We start from the raw sequence: 17,292 nt of genomic DNA, 5'->3' as shown, positions 1-17,292 counted from the left end.
TACATTGTCGGAAAATCAGAATGGAGGGAATGCTACACTGTTGGAAGCTCAGTATAGACTGATTGCTACATTGTTGGAAGATCAATATGGAGGGAGTGCTCTGCTGTCAAGGTTCAATACAAAGGGAGAGCTGCACAACTGGAGGATCATTGCTAAAACTGTCCTGCACTTTGTAGAGTCAGAGCTGAGAGACCCCTGTACCATTAGAGCGTCTGCACTGAGGAAGTGCTGCATAATTGCCAGAGTTGTCTTTCTCAGTAAACCAAGACCTCATCTGCATATTCAGATGAGTATACAAAAATCCCTTCAACAAGTGGAAGATGAACAGTTGGATTCTGCCAATTTTGTTGGCAAAATTTGTCTTTATAGTAGGTTATTTAGTCATTTCTCACATCACTTTGCTGCTTCAGGGATAGTGCTAAATGCAAATGGAAAACTGAGATTTTCTTTTACAAAACAAAAGGGCATCCACTGGATGTCGAACACTCTGAATAATTCTAGAATTACTCAATATGTCACCACAGGAAATGGCCATTGGACCCACTGAGTCTGTGCCAGATATTTTTGCCAAGAGATTTTCACTCCGTCTAATCCCATTCTCCGACTCAATTCCTATACCCTTCAATATCTGTCTAACCTCGCTTCCCTCTTGCCCCGACACATTTATTAATATTAATATAGCAAGCAATAATTTAATTCTCAGTATCATTTTCAAATCACAATGGAAACAATTTGCTTCATGAGAACCTGCTAGAATTGTGGAGACTTTTATTGAGTCACTCGTACAAGACTCTCAGTTCAACTAAAAAAAACACCATCTCCCAAGAATATCTGAGAGACTTGGCCCCTTATTTTTTTCAGAAAAAGATACCTCAATGCAGATTCTTCACTTACCAGAGGGGAACAAAGACTTACCTTCCTTTTGCGTACAAGATCCCCCTGCAGTTGGCGAAACCGGGAGACTGCTCCCCCAGGATCTAGAGCACTTGCTGGGCGCACAACACCTTTCAGCACCTGCACATTACTAGACTGCGAGCTCTTTGAGTTGCTCAGATAGTCTCCTTCTGCTGTCTGACCTTGCACCATCCGAGCAGCTGTGTAAGACAGAACACTACCATTCAAGGTAGCACTGCTCACTGAGATTATCTTCTGTAGGGAACTACAGCTGTGTGCGGGCTTTCTCGCTCTGGATAAAGCAGTTAGGCCACCACTGGGCGATTGTCTCTTGGACATTCTCACAGGCACCAGGTTATTAGTCATTGAACATCCAAAACACAGTTGTGACCTCGAATGATGATTGGAATGCAGCCTGTAACAATCCTGATATATGATTCATGTGTCATTTGAGAGGCAAGTAGGAATGAACTTGAAACTCAAGCAATTCATTAGGCATAGGATGCCTGGGATAAGGTTCCATCCTGAAAGATCATTACTTAATGAATTAGAAGATAGAGCTGTTGGTGGTGGGGAGGTTGTTTGGAGTGAGAACTGGGTTGTATGAAGGATAAACTTACATTTGTTGGAGGTGAGGGGATTAGGGGTTAAGCAGATAGAAATGTTCAGAGAAATGAAGAGTGATGACTGGGTAAAAAATTAGAATTCCCTTATCGAGATTCCAGAACACCACAGAATTGGAGCTAAACAAGTTCGATGGGTGAAAAGAAAGTGCTAGATATACCTGGTGGTTCTAGCACATCTGTGGAGAGAGAGAAGAGTTAACGTTCAGTCTGTGACCTTTCCTCTTTTGGGGAAAAAAAATGAACTTGCTTCTCTCCACTGTCCTTTGAAAGATGACTCAAGTCCCACTCTCATATCGAAGGGTGGTAGCAACTGCACTGTGGACAGAAAGCTTAATCTGATATGGAGATCTGTGTTGTTGAAAACTTGGATATGCAATGTGTATTGGGCTGGCCTAGCATGACTGATAATATGTGCTGAATCCCCACTGTGACAATTATTTTTTGCTATGATATGGGAAATGTTCAATGTCTTCTAAAGTCTCCCATCTATACAATAGCTGGATGTATATTTGCTTGTCTGGGGTGGGGTACAGCCAGCTGATGATATGAGAGAGAGAGAGAGAGAGACCAATCACTAAGGATGGCCTAAATATTTCTGTCAGCAATGGCCATATTCAATATTGACAATGCATTGAAGGATCACTCTGCTGTTGGCCCTCAACCCATTGAGGTTGAAAGACTTTGCTGTCAAGCCACAACTCAAAATCACAATCCCTTCTAACAATTGATCATGAATGAGATCCATGATCAGACTGAGGGATGGTAGTGCATAGAGTTGGTATAATCACACAAAATCATTAGGTGCTGGAGAAACCGAGCAGGTCTGTCAGCATGTGGAGAAACAAAATTACATTCGAGACTGATATGACTCTTCAGAACAGAGTTCTAAAAAAGAATCACATCAGACGGAAAGCATTAATTTTGTTTAACTCTCCTGGATGCTGCCAGACCTACTGAAGTTTCTTCAGCACTTTTTGGCTTTATGTCAGATTTCCAGCATCCATAGTAGCTTGCTTTTATTTGGTACAATCACAGTATCTTACTTCATGTCCATCTGAATTAGTAAGGGGCTTGACTTCAATACGTTGAAAAGGAAGCTGTTGTTATACTGTCATGCAGGATAGTAAGAAATATTGCTGTATAAACAAATTTCTGCAGGACTTTCTAAATGGCTTTGCGGTTAATGGAGAGAACTAAATTTGAATTCCCTTGACGTCAGAAGATTAGACAGTGATGATGATTAATATTGAACAAAATAAATAAGAGCAACAGAAGACCACAGAGCCCCTCATGTCTGCATCATCACTCAATATTGTATGATCATGGCTGATTTCTTGTCCCAACTTTGCTTGCCCTGTGTCAATTCCTTTAATGACTATAATTATCAAATTCTGTCTTAAACAAAATTTGAGAGTAAGCATCCAGTTCTCGGAGATGGAGAATTCCAAACATTCACAATCGACCATGTGAAGAAATTACTGTTTGTGTCAGTGTTAAACTGCATGCCCCTTACACTGAGATTGCGAACTGCAGACTCATTAGATCACTGAAGAGGTTTAAAAGTAAAAACATTTCCTCCTCCAAGGGCAAAACCGAGCTGCTCAGGAATTGTGTTTAGGAAGCATTTCTCACACAAAGGGTATTCAAAATACGGACGCTGTTCGAGGTGGAAATCGATTAATCAGAACCTAAAGGTGCTGGTTATGCAAGGGTTTACAGGTTTTAAGTTGTCAAGGTGGGCAATGGAATTAAGGGTTTGAGGAACAGGATGAATTCAGTGGCAATCAGAGAATGAACTTGCCACCCTTATCTCAATCCACACACACCCATCAGCTTTTACTTAAAGCAAAAAGAAACAATTATTCAGTGAAATACTTTCATTTTAAATGAAACATTTATTTAACAAATGTTGGAAGCATCTCTTGGTTTACAAGGGTTTCCAAAAAAAATCATTGGTCACATTTATCAATATCTATAGTGCCTGTCACCTAAAATATTGGCTCTTTTCTGATCGACATAAACCAGGATCTAGCCTGCACCAGTTTGACCGACATCCCGAAGCATTTTATCACTTTAACAGCGCCTGACTGCTGTCAAACCTTGGACCATCTCTGGTACGAAACATAGAGTCAAAAATAATTTTATGAGTAGATATCACAATCGTCTGTCAAAGTATGAAAAGCCATGTTTCACAGTTTCCAATAAAATAAAGGGACTTCTTGTCTAAACTTCAGTATCGACTCAGTTCTCAGATCGACCGTACTGAGCTAAGATTTCAAGGTCAACTGAGATCGAAGGAACCATCAGAGCAGTAGCAATCAGTCACTGTCATCATCTGATTGTGTGGGAGACACGGATCCTTGGTGAGCATCCCCAGGATTAGATTCTTGATCCGATTCAACAGCTGAGCCTTGGCCTGAACCTCCTCCATCAGAAGACTGCTGGTCTGAATCCCTCGAGGCCCGTGAAGCAGGGCGAGACTCTTCCTCCTCCACTTCTGATGACGAGCTGGCAGACTTACTCCTGCCCGAGTGATCTGACTGTGGCTGTCCATTGGCTGACTGCTCACTGTCAGAGTTGGCAACTGAATGCGCAGCCCCTGATCTTGGGCTGCTGCCCACCTCGCTGTCTGACTTGCCCTGATTCTGCCCATCCTCTGACTCGCTCTCAGACACGATTCGTTTCCTGTGCTTGTCAGTGGATTCATCCTCGTCTGACCCACTCTCCCGTGCATTTCTGGAAAGAACGAAGCACTGGTTAGTCTGCGGTCATATGATCATTACATCTGGCTACACTCGGATTACACTATGGCTGGACTATGATGACAGTGCAGCTATGCTATGGCCCATATTAATGTTAAGCTTAAGAGACTGCTGTGAATGGCTACTCAGCAACTGCTACATCCCAAAAACTCAAATGTCAATGTTGGGATTCACAAGAACATAAATCAGAGCAGGAATAAAGCATTCAGATCCCATGGGCCTGCTTTGTCATTTAATAAAATCATAACTGCTCTCCGATCTCAGTTCCACTTTCCTTAACCCATTCCTATATCCCATAATTTCCAAAATATAACAAACTCCATTTTGAATATATTGAACAACTGAACATACATAGTGAAGACATTCAAAGATTCACAAACCTGAGTAAACAGATTGCTAATTTCAGTCCACAATGGTGGACCATTAATTCTGGTACTGTTCTCTCCAGCCAGGGCAAACACCCTCTTACTGAAACACTAGAAATAGGAAGGGCAGGCCATTTTGGCCCTCAAGCCAGACGTGTCATTCAAAACTATCATGGCTGACCATCCAACTCAGTACCCTGTTCTTGCTTTCTCCCCATATCTTTTGACTCGTTTGGCCTTAAGAACTATATCTCACTCCTTGATATATTTTATGAACTGCTTTTTGTGGCAGAGAACTCCACAGGCTCATCACTCTCTAGGTGAAGAAATTTCTCATCTGAGTCCTAAATGGCCACAATCCTTAGACTGGGACCCCTGGTTCTGTACTCCCCAGTTATCAGGAGCATCCTCCCTGGATTTACCACATCTAGCTCTGTTAGAATCTTACAGGCTTCTGTGAAATTGCCCCACCTCATTTTTCTAAGGCCCAGTGAATATAAGGCGATAGTGAGGACTGCAAATGCTGGAGATCAGAGTCAAGGTTAGAGTGGTGCTGGAAAAGCACAGCAGGTCAGGCAGCATATAAAGAGTAGGAAAATCGATGTTTCGGACAGGAGCCCTTCCAGCACCACTCTAATCTTGACTCCAGTGAATATAATCCTAACCTTTCTAGTCTCTCTTCATATGTAGGCTGTCATCCCAGGAATCAGTCTGGTAAACCTTCATTGTACACCCTCCAAACCCAGAACATCCTTTGTTAGATAAGGAGACCAAAATTGTATACAACACTTCAGGTACTCAAATCCTCTCACTATGAAGGCCAACAAACCATTTGCATTCTTCATCGCCTGTTGTGTATTTGCATACCTTTCAGTGACTAGTGTACAAGGACGCCCAGGGGTTCTCCTGTTCCCTACCTATCACCATTCAGATAACAATCTGCCTCTCTGTTTTTGCTACCACAATGGATAGCCTCACATTTATCCACATTATACTCATGTGGCATGCATGTGCCCATTCAATCAACTTGTCCACAACATGAAGCATCTCTGCATCCTCCTCAAAGTTCCATTCGCCCAACTAGTTTTAGGACATCTGTGAACTTATATTACATTTAGTTCTACATTTAAATAATTAATATCTATTCTGAATAGCTGGGGTCCACGTAGTCATCTTTGTGGCATCTCACTAGTTAATGCTTACACTTGGAAAAATACCCGTGTATTCCTACTCATTGTTTCTGTCTGCCAGGCAGTTTTCTATCCATATCAGTACACTATCCCCAATCCCACGCACTTTAATTTTACAGGCCAACCTTTAATGAGCTGCTTCGTTGAAAGCGTTGTCAAAATGAAAATAAATCTCATCCACTAACTCCCCTTATCAACTTTACATGTTACATCCTCAAAACATTGAGGTTTGTCAAGCATGTTTCCCTTTGATAAATCCATGCTGACTCTGTCCAAAACTGTCACTGTTTTCCAAGTGCTCTGCTATTAAGTATTTTATAATAGACATAAAACAGTTCTCTTATCCCAAGTATTAGTTTAGGTAATTTACATTGCCCTCTTTCACTGCCTTTTGGTAATCTACAATGCCACTAGAGAGGGAATATCTGGACTTGGATCCAAAATGCTGAAGGAATGGCAATACTTTTCCAACGTATACACTTAATGGTAAAGTCTTGTGGAGTGTTGCTGAACAAAAAGACCTTGGAGTGCAGGTTCATAGTTCCACGAAAGTGGAGTCAAAGGTAGATAGGATAGCGAAGACGGCATTTGATGTGCTTTCCTTTATTGGTCAGAGTATTACGTACAGGAGTTGGGAGGTCATGTTGCAGCTGTACAGGACATTGGTTAGGCCACTTTAGGAATACTGCTTGCAATTCTGGTCTCCCTCTGATTGGAAGCATGTTGTGAAACTTGAAAGGGTTCAGAAAAGATTTACAAGGGTTCGGTCAGGGTTGGAGGGTTTGAACTATAGGGAGGGGCTGAGGCTGTTTTCCCTGGAGCATCAGAGGCTGAGGGGTGACCTTATAGAAGTTTATAAAATCATGAGGGGCATGGATACAATAAATAGACAAAATCTTTTCCCTGGGTGAGGGGAGTGCAGAACTCGAGGGCATAGGTTTAGGGTGAAGGGGGAAAGTTTTAAAAGGGACCTAAGGAGCAACTTTTTCACGAAGAGGGTGGTACACGTTTTGAATGAGCTGCCAGAGGAAGTGGTAAGGACTGATAAAACTACAACATTTAAAAGGCATCCAGGTGGGTAATTGAATAGGAAGGATTTAGAGGAATATGGGCCAAGTGCTGGCAAATGGAACTAGATTAATTTAAGATATCTGGTCAGCATGGACAAGTTGGACTGAAGGTCTGTTTCCGGGCTCTATGACTCTACGACTGTAAGTCTGGTTGGTGAGTGGCTTGGAGGGAAACTTGTATGTGATACTGTTTCCTTGTATCTACCGCCCTTGCCCTACTAGATGGCAGTAGTAGGGTTTTGGAAGGTGCAGTCAAAGAATCTTCAGTGAATTACTGCATTTTGTAAATTGAACACATTGCTGTTAGTGCTAGTGGTGGAGAGAATGTTTCTTTGTGGATGTAGTCCCAATCAAGAGGTTACTTTGTCCTGGATGGTGTCAAGCTTCTTGAGTATGTTAGAGCTGCACCTATCCAGGCAAGTAGGGAGTATTCCATCACACTCCTCAAATGTGCCTTGTAAATGGCAGACAAGCTTTGGGGAGTCAAGAGGTGAGTTACTTGCTTCTGTCTTCCTAGCCTTTGACCTGCCACTGCATTTATGTGGCTAGCCTAGTTCAGTTTCTGGTGAATGGTAATCTCCAAGATGTTAATTCAGTTAAGGTAAGGTCAAGGATAGTCAAGGAAGTGATGGTTAGTGAACATGGTCATTGCTCAGCATTTGTTTGGCACGACTGTCACTTGTCAGCCCACGCTTGAATATTGTCCACCTCTTACTGTGTTTGGAAGTGGACTACTTCAGTGTCTCAGCATTTTGTGAATGGTGCTGAACATTACGCAATCATCATCAAACATCTCCACTCCAGAATAGGAAAACTGGATTGGGAAAATCAGCACTGGGAAAAGTGGAATCTGTATTGTCGGGATGGTCTCCATCCACTCTGTTGGAGCTGCGTGCCTTAGGAGACATTTAATACAGGAAATGATAAACAGAACGTGACAGGGAAGCATATCTAAGAGTAAAACAACAGATAAAACAACTGAAGTATACAGAAAGAATAAAAGGATAAAATTAACAACTCTGTATGTGAATCCAGGTAGCACTCAAAACGAAACAGATGAATTGAGTGCACAATTAGAAATAATTGCATGTGATCAGGTAGCCATTACAGAAACATTATCCTGCAGCCATATGGATTGATTCCTGAATACTGAAGTGTACAGGACATTTAGGAAGGATAGGCAGCTAAGAAAAAGTGGAAAGTTGTCAGAGTTAATTATAGTGTTAGCACAACAGGGAGTGAGGACCCAAGTTCTGGAAAGCAGGATGTGGAAACAATTTGGCTAGAGATGAGAAATGAAGTCACTTGTGTTGGTAGGGTCCCCTAGCTAACACAATAATGTGGAGCAGAAAGAAAGAGATAATGTGAGCTTGTCAGAAAAGCAGCTATCAGTCAGAAATGGAAGGGAGGGAAGAACTCAAAAATCACAATCACTAGAGAAGTGGTACTGAGTAAATCGTTGACAAGTGACTAGGCCCTGATGGATTTCATTCTAGGGTTTTAAAAGAAATGGCTAGTGAGATAGCTGATGCCCAGGTTTAATTTTTCAAAACTCCCTTGATATGGAGGAATGCCTCATTTGATTGCATAAAATCAAATATAACTCTTTTATTCAAAAAGGAAAAGAGACAAAAAGCAAGAACTCCAGGCCAGTTATCTTAACAACTAGCAGAAGGTTATTGTTAGAAGCTACTATTATTAAAGAAGTTATAGAAAAGGCACTTTGGTAAGTTAAATACAATTAGGCAGAGTCAATATAGTTTAATAAAAGGGAAATGATGGTTAGCCAATCTTTGGTTTTGAGGAAGTATGTGCTGTGGATAAAAGGGAACTGGCAGATGCACTGCACTCAGATTTCTAGAGGCATCTGGTAAAATGCCACAAAGATTATTAGAGGAAAATAAAAAAGATGCACATATAGTATATTGGCTTGGACAGAAGACTGGCTGGTTAACAGGAAGCAAAGAGATGTCATAAATGGATCTATTTCAGGTTGGAAAGGTATTGAGAGTTGCACTATAGGGATTGGTACTGGGACCTCAACAATTTACAATTTACATAAATGATTTGGATGTAGAGATGAAAGGCATGGCTTTTATAAAAAGGTAAATTTGACATTAAGATAGGTAGGAAACTAAGTGGTGAAAAATGATGAAGGAGGCTTAAAGAAAAACGCTGCCATAAAGTTGGGTTATAGTCAGGGGACGGAAAGGGAACCGGCAGACAGTACAGGGATCCTCTGTGGCCGTTCCCCTAATAACAAGTACAGAGGAATGTTGATTATCTGAATATTGGATTATCCAAAGAAGATTTCAAGGTCTTCCAATAATGTTACATCAAAGAGGTAAGTGTATTTGATTTACCTGTACTGAAGATGATGTGAAAATGCTGGCAAAAACAAAGAAACAAAAGCAGCTCAAGCATCAGCGACTAGATATTTTTTAGGATAGGGGTGTTTCACAGTGCCCTTTGCAATCCCTTTTCCTGCCTGTGTTTTCCTAGCACTTTAACAGGTCGTTCATTTAAAAGAAAAGGCGGAGAATGTAAACGCATGTCCGAAGTGGGACTTCCGTGTTTCTATTGCAAGATTGAGCTCCCGGAAACTGATACTATAAGTGGTCTGGCAATCGTAGACGCTGTTCGGGACCTTGTTTAATGCCGGGATTTTATGGTAAGGGTTTAGTTCTTCTCATTTTAATCTGTAATTTGCAGACTGCAAAGATTAGTTTGTTTAAATGGCAGACTCATTAAATTATAAATTCTCCGGTAAAGCACAACGTTAAATCAGTATGGCTTCCCCTGTTTAAGCTAAACTCGGTTATTCGAATAATCAATTAGCCAAATAAAATAATGCCCGCCCATCTCATTTGGATAACTGCGGTTCTTCTGTATACCATTTCGGATACAGCCCCAAGTTGTGGTCCACATGGGCGCTAATGACACAGGCAGGAAAAGGGATTAGGATTTAAGGCAGAACTTCAGGAGTTCGAGTGAAAGCTTGGAGCTAGAACAAACAGTTGTTATCTTTGGCTTGTTGCCTGTGCCACATGCTAGTAAGGCGAGGCGTAGGGGGAGAGGGAGGAGTTGAACATGGAGTTACAGGGATGGTGCAGGAGGATAACTGGATAATTGGGGATCATTCTGGGGTACGTGGGGCCTCTACAAACAGGATGGTCTACTCCGGAACCAGAGCGGTACCAATATCCTGGTGGGGGGGGGAGGTTTGCTCATGTGCTTCAGGAGGGTTACAAATAATTCAGCAGGGGGATGGGAACCCAAATTGTAGTTCCAGTGTCCAGGAGGTTGAAAGTAGTGAGATCAGAAACACGGTTTCAAGGTCGCAAAAGTGCATCGTGGAGCAGGAAGTTGGTTTGAAGTGTGTCTATTTCAATGCCCAGGACATCTGGAAGATGGGTGAACTTGTAGCATGGGTTGGTACCTGGTACTTCGATGTTGTGGCCATTTCAAAGACATGGATAGAGCTGGGACAGGAATGGTTGTTGCAGAATAGAGAAGATGGTAAAAGAGGGAAGGTATAGCATTGTTAGTCAAGGACATTAGTCCGGTAGCAGAAAGGATGCTTGAGGACTTGTCTACTGAGATAGTATGGACTGAGGTTAGAAACAGGAAAGGAGAGGTTACCCTGTTGGGAGTTTTCTATACACCTAGAATAGTTCCAGAGATGTAGAGGATAGGATAACAAAGTTGATCCTCGATAGCAATGAGTGTGACAGGGTGGTTGTTATGGAGGACTTTACCTTTCCAAATATTGACTGGAAATACTATAGTTCGAGTACTTTAGATGGGTCAGTTTTTGTCCAATGTACGCAGGAGGGTTTCCTTACACAGTGTGTAGATAGGCCAACAAGGAGTAAGACCACATTAGATTTGGTACTGGGTAATGAACCCGGTCAGGTGTTAGATTTAGAGGTAGGTAAGCACTTTGGTGAGAGTGACCACAATTTGGTTATGTTTACTTTAGCGATGGTAAGGGATACGTATATACCGCAGGATAAGAGTAATAATTGGAGGAAAGGCAATTATGATGTAATTAGGCAAGATTTAGGATGCATAGGATAGGGAAGGAAGCTGCAGGGGACGGGCACAATTGAAATGTGGAGCTTATTCAAGGAACAGCTACTGAGTATCCTTGATATGTATGTAACTGTCAGGCAGGGAGGAAGTGGTCAAGTGAAGGAGCCGTGGTTTACTAAGGAAGTTGAATCTCTTGTCAAAAGGAAGAAGGAGGCTTATGTTAGGACGAGATGTGAAGGCTCAGTTAGGTCGCTTGAGAGTTACAAGCTAGCCAGGAAAGACCTAAAGCGAGAAATAAGAGGAGCCAGGAGGGGACATGAGAAGTTGTTGGCAGATAGGATCAAGGAAAACCCTAAAGCTTTCTATAGGTATATCAGGAATAAAGGAACGACTAGAGTAAGATTAGGGCCAAGGATAGTAGTGGGAAGTAGTGTGTGGAGTCCGAGGGGATAGGAGAAGCATTAAATGAATATTTTCTGTTGGTATTCACAGTGGAAAAAGACAATGAGGAGTACACTAAGATACAGACTACGAGACTAGACTGGATTGAGGTTCACAAGGAGGAGGTGTTAGCAATTCTGGAAAGTGTGAAAATCGGTAAGTCACTGGGCCGGAAGGAATTTATCCTAGGATACTCAGGGAAGTCACGGAGAAGACTGCAGAGCCTTTGGCTTTGATCTTTATGTCATCATTGTCTACAGGAACAGTGCCAGAAGACTGGAGAATAGCAAATGTTGTCCCCTTGTTCAAGAAAGGGAGTAGAGACAACCCTGGTAATTACAGACTAGTGAGGCTCACTTCGGTTGTGGATAAAGTGTTGGAAATGGTGATAAGAAATAGGATTTATAATCATCTAGAAAGGAATAAGTTGATTAGGGACTGCCAACACAATTTTGTAAAGGGTAGGTCGTGCCTCACAATCCTTAGAGTTTTTTGAGAAGGTGACCAAACAGGAGGGTAAAGCAGTTGATGTGATGTATATGGATTTCAGTAAGGCGTTTGATAAAGTTCCCCATGGTAGACTATTGCACAAAATACAGAGGCACGGGATTGAGGGTGATTTTTCAGCTTGAATCAGAAATTGGCTAACGGAAAGAAGACAGAGGGTAGTGGTTGATGGGATATGTTCAAACTGGAGTTCAGTTACTAGCAGTGTACCACAAGGAGATGTTTGGGTGCACTACTCTTTGTCATTTTTATAACTGGATGAGGACTTGGATGGATGGGTTAGTACATTTGCAGATGACACTAAAATCGGTGGAGTTGTGGACAGTGTGGAAGGGTGTTGCATGTTACAGAGGGACATTGAGAAGCTGCAGAGCTGGGCTGAGAGGTGGCAAATGGAGTTTAATGCAGACAAGTGTGAAGGAATTCACTTTGGAAGGAGCAACAGGCATAAAGAGTACTTGGCTAATGGTAAGATTTGTGGTAGTGTAGATGAGCAGAGAGATCTCTGTGTCCATGTACACAGATCCCTGAAAGTAGCTGCCTAGGTTGAAAGGGTTGTTAAAAAGGTATACAGTGTGTTAACTTTTACTGGTAGAGGGATTGAGTTTCAGAGCCATGAGGTCATGTTGAAGGTATACAAAACTCTGGTGCGGCTACACTTGGGAGTAATGCGTACAGTTCTGGTCACTGTGTTATAGGAAGGATGTGGAAACTTTGGAAAGGGTTCAGAGGCGTCTTACTAGGATGTTGCCTGGAATGGAGGGAAAGTCTTATGAGGAAAGGCTGAGGCACTTGAAGCTGTTTTTGTTAGAGATAAGAAGGTTGAGAGGAGACTTAATTGAGACATATAAGACAATCAGAGGGTTAGATAGTGTGGACAGGGACAACCTTTTTCCTCAGATGGTGATGGCTAGCATGAGGGGACATAGCTTTAAATTGAGGGGTAATAGCTATAGAACAGATATCAGAGGTAGTTTCTTTGCTCAGAGATTAGTAGGGCGTGCAACACCCTGCCTGTAATTGTAGTAGACTCGCCAACTTTAAGGGCATTTAAATTGTCATTGGATAATTATATGGATGAAAATGGAATAGTGTAGGATAGATAGGCTTCAGATTGGTTCCACAGGTCAGCACATGTTCTAGTCCCAGAGGGCCAAAGGGCTGCTCTTTAAGAGACAGAGCTGGCTAGCGGTGAGCTTAACCTGAAGGTCACTAGACCTCAGGCGAGGGTGAGGTTGAGAAGGAGAGTCCTTCCTGGTCACCTCAGCCAGTGCAGGAACTGTACCCATTCTGTTGGCATCAGTCTGCATTGCAAACGAACTATCTCAGCCAAGTGAGCTAACCAACCCCTCACTAAAACAATTGATAGGTAAAGATCTGCCAAACTGAGGACAATTTGATACAAATACTTAGTGGGCGGCACGGTGGCACAGTGGTTAGCACTGCTGCCTCACAGCGCCTGTAGACCCGGGTTCAATTCCCGACTCAGGCGACTGACTGTGTGGAGTTTGCACGTTCTCCCCGTGTCTGCGTGGGTTTCCTCCGGGTGCTCCGGTTTCCTCCCACAGTCCAAAGATGTGCGGGTCAGGTGAATTGGCCAAGCTAAATTGCCCGTAGTGTTAGGTAAGGGGTAAATGTAGGGGTATGGGTGGGTTGCGCTTCGGCAGGTCGGTGTGGACTTGTTGGGCCGAAGGGCCTGTTTCCACACTGTAAGTCTAATCTAATCTAAAAAAAAACCATATTACTTAAATGGTGAGAAATTGCAGAGCTCTGAGTTGCAGTGTGATCTATGAAGAATCACCTTATAGAGGTTTATAAAAACATGAGGGACACAGATAAAGTGAGTAACAAACATATTTTCCTTAAAGTGTGGGTGTTCAAAACAAGGAGGCATATTTTTGTAGAGAAAGGAGTAAGATTTAAAAAGAAAATGAGGGATTTTTTTGAAAAGAATGGTTCGTGTGTGGAATGAACTGCCAGGGGAAGTAGTGAATGCAGGTACCGTTAAAAAGTTTAAAAGATATTTGAATAAGTACATGAATAGGAAAGGTTTTGAGGAATATGGGCCAAATGCAGGCAGGTGGGGCTAATTTAGTTTGGGAACATGGTCTGTGTGGACTAGTTGGACAGAAGGGGTCTGTTGCCATGCTGTATAACTCTAAGTGGAGATCCTAATCAATGTATCGCAAAAGATGACCATGTGAGTACAGTAAGTAATCAGGAAAGCTAACAGAATGTTATAATTTATTGCGAGGGAAAATAAATACAAAATAGGGAGGTTACGCTTCAGTTATACAGGGCACTGGCGAGATAATATCTGGAACAGTGTACGGTATTTGCTACCTTATTTAAGAACGGACACAAATGTGTTGGAAGTAGATCCGAGAGATGAAGTATGAGATTAAAATTTGGAATAGTTAAACTGTTTTATGAGGTTTGACAGGCTAGGTTTTATCTGCTTGAGTTTGGAAGAGAAAGAGCTGTCTTGATTGAGGATCCTTGACAGGACAGATATGGAAAAGATGTTTCCTCTTATAGGAGGATCCGGAACTAGTCATTGGCCATGACAGAAAAAAGGGTAAGCTATCAGGTGACTTTTTTTCCTTGAAGAGGTTTGCAAGTCTTTGGAATTCTCCTCCTGAAAAGATAGTGGAAGCAAAATCTTGGAATATTTTTAAGACAGAGGTGCACAGCTTCTTGTTAAACAGGAGGCGAGAGATTATCAGAGTAATGGGGAATATGGATTGAAGGCTTCAATCAGATCTGCTTTGATCTTAAGTGGCAGAGCAGACTTAAGATGCCGAATGGCCTGCTCTTGCTTTTTAATATATTAATGAAACAGGTACCATATAAGTGATGGCCCTTTAGGATGCATGCATGTGTGGCAGTACACAGCAAAGAGACATTCAAGGAAACATTATATATAAAACCCAAATTGAGAATTAAGACTGAAAATGCCAAGGAAGCTAACATTTTCCGGCATATCATTGAAAAGTATGAAGAAATTCAGATAAAAGACTGAGATTCAGGCCTATGGACTGGGCAGAGATTCTGACCCCAGAATGCTGAAGTTATTAGCATACATTTCAGATGTGATATTCACCAAAACCAAAATCTAATTAATCTACAAAATTAGGTCTGGATTGTTAAATCCACCGCACTCCTAGTAATTCTTTTTCTTCCTTTTGTTTTTTTTCCCCCTAGCTTCTAATCTGGCACCTTGCCGGTTACTCGACTGTGTGGACATCACACCATATAAAATACACTGCATGGAAATGTGCAATTCATCTCAACAAGATGCAGTGGAGCAGTTTGCCAAGGTTCCTTGGGCAACAATTTCCAAACCCATGACCTATGTCAGCCAGAAGGAGACATGGCAGGAGACACATGGTGACATCACCAACTGAAAGTTCCCTTCCATGTTACACAATCCTGACTTGGACCTATTTTACCATTTCTTCACCGTCACCGGGTTGGCATCCTGCAATCCTGTCCTTAACAGCTCTGCAATGTGTGTATACCATCTGGGTTGCAGGTGATTCAAGAAACAGTCGTGACCTTCTCAAAGGCAATTTACATTGCCAGCAATGCCCAGGTCCTATGAATTAATTAAAAGCTCACTGCCAGTGCTTTTGATCCATACATATCCCCATGAGAGGTAATTTCACTCTGCCAGCATGTCCTTTTACTTCCTTTTTTCTTATGTTTAGGTAGATCCCCCTTAAATGGATCTCGACTTTTCATCTCAAATACTCCTTGTGCAGGCAAGTTCCACCTTGTCACCATTCAAGTGTTACAACCGATATAAAAGTGCATATAATTCACATGTACATATACACACCCCATGACAGAAACTTCATTAAAAGGTTGATGTTACAGTTACATACCCTTCTGCTATCTTCAGTGTTCCCTCATCAGAGGAATCATCACTAGATGAAATTATTGCTTTTGACTTGATTTTACCCTTCATGGAAGGTGGGAGTCGTTCAGGTTTAACCTACAGAACACAAATGTTTAATCCACTGAGTAACATATTCCAAGTAAATTAATTCAATATAGAGGTTTATGTTCAACTGAGATGGAAGAAATCAACAAATAGTTTAACAGTACAGAACAGACGTTTGGAATTGCGATCACTGAAGAAACAACTATTGCCGTGTGTCAAAAAGTGTGGCACTGGAAAAGCACAGCAGGTCAGGCAGCATCCAAGGAACAGGAAAGTTGACGTTTCGGGCATAAGCCTTTCATCAGAAATGAGTGAACTATTGCCATGTGATTGACACAAACCTTCTCTTTCTTCTTCCGCTCTCCTGCTTTGGGTCTGCGTGGCTTCTTGGCTTGCGAGCCAGTTTCTTCATCCTCACTGCCATCCTCAGCAGCTCTCTGTGGTCTATTCAGAGGACAGAGAGGAATAGATGGTGGAGAAGAGGAGGGTTGAGGACAGCAAGGTGGAGGGAGGAAAATGAGAGAAAGAGAAGAGAGGTAGATGAAGTGAAGAGGAAGGGGATGGCAAAGAACAGAGCAAAATGGGGAGAAAGGCAAGAAATAAAAGAGGGGTTAGATGGAGTGAGGGAGGATAAGAAATAGTTATTAGATTACTACAATCACAGCATTGTTTTGGTACAAGAGGAGGCCATTTGACCCTTTATCTGCCCTTGTTCACTGAATGTTATGACATGATGTCATTTTCCTGCCTTTTCCTCATAGCCCTGAAGATTATTTCTATTCAAATAGAACATCTAATGCCCTTGATGGACAAAAAGGCCTACTCTTGCTGCAATCTTCCTGTCTCTATACTTACTTGCATGTGGCACTGAGAGTAATCTAGAGATAATTACCTGAGGTCTGCCTTGCCGCCACATTTTTTTTTAAAACCAAACTCCGTAAATTGTGATTGTAGGAGCTTCATACCAATGTCATGAGTACCAATGTGGAGCATGATCATTGGTTGCTCACTCCCTGCCCCCATGGCGAAGAATGTGCTGCAGCCACTGTGTGACATTTCTGACCTTGGCGCCAGGGAGGCAACATTAACTAATAAATCCCCAATCACGATTGTTGTTGCACACATCTTATATTTCACCCATATAGGTGGGACATTCTGGTGCCACAAGTTTGGATCTTGCTGTAATCATCACGAAATATGACCTTCAGCAGTAACCAGATTGGAAAACCGACTAGTTGACAAACTCTCAGGGAATATTGCACTGCCTGCCTGGTGGTCACTGATTTTCTACATGCCTGCATACTCCTACTCCGCTCTCTGAACATGCTCACCATGTACTACTTTGCCCCACAGTGACTACAGCCGCTACCCAAGTTCTAAAACCCACACCACAAGCTTGAGCAGCTAATGACACTTTTTCCTCAGTATACTCCAAAATCCCAAGATGAATCAAATT

General features: G+C 42.1%; 1 protein-coding gene across 1 annotated transcript in view; it reads right to left on the bottom strand.

Annotated features, from left to right (window-relative positions):
• Positions 1–3,392: 3,392 nt before the first annotated feature.
• ctr9 (CTR9 homolog, Paf1/RNA polymerase II complex component) overlaps positions 3,393–17,292 on the bottom strand; it is a 59,960-nt gene continuing 46,060 nt past the window's right edge. The window contains exons 23-25 of the mRNA XM_060838988.1: positions 16,178–16,280; positions 15,778–15,887; positions 3,393–4,256 (exon numbers count right to left, since the gene is read on the bottom strand). Coding sequence (XP_060694971.1) covers positions 3,839–4,256; positions 15,778–15,887; positions 16,178–16,280 — 631 coding nt within the window. The 3' untranslated portion in view covers positions 3,393–3,838. The remainder of the gene's footprint in view (positions 4,257–15,777; positions 15,888–16,177; positions 16,281–17,292) is intronic.

This window comes from Hemiscyllium ocellatum, chromosome 18 (genome assembly GCF_020745735.1).
Source record: "Hemiscyllium ocellatum isolate sHemOce1 chromosome 18, sHemOce1.pat.X.cur, whole genome shotgun sequence".
Classification (NCBI taxonomy): domain Eukaryota; kingdom Metazoa; phylum Chordata; class Chondrichthyes; order Orectolobiformes; family Hemiscylliidae; genus Hemiscyllium; species Hemiscyllium ocellatum.
The sequence above is the reverse complement of the archived record's forward strand: the minus strand, read 5'-3'. Positions and strand labels throughout refer to the sequence as shown.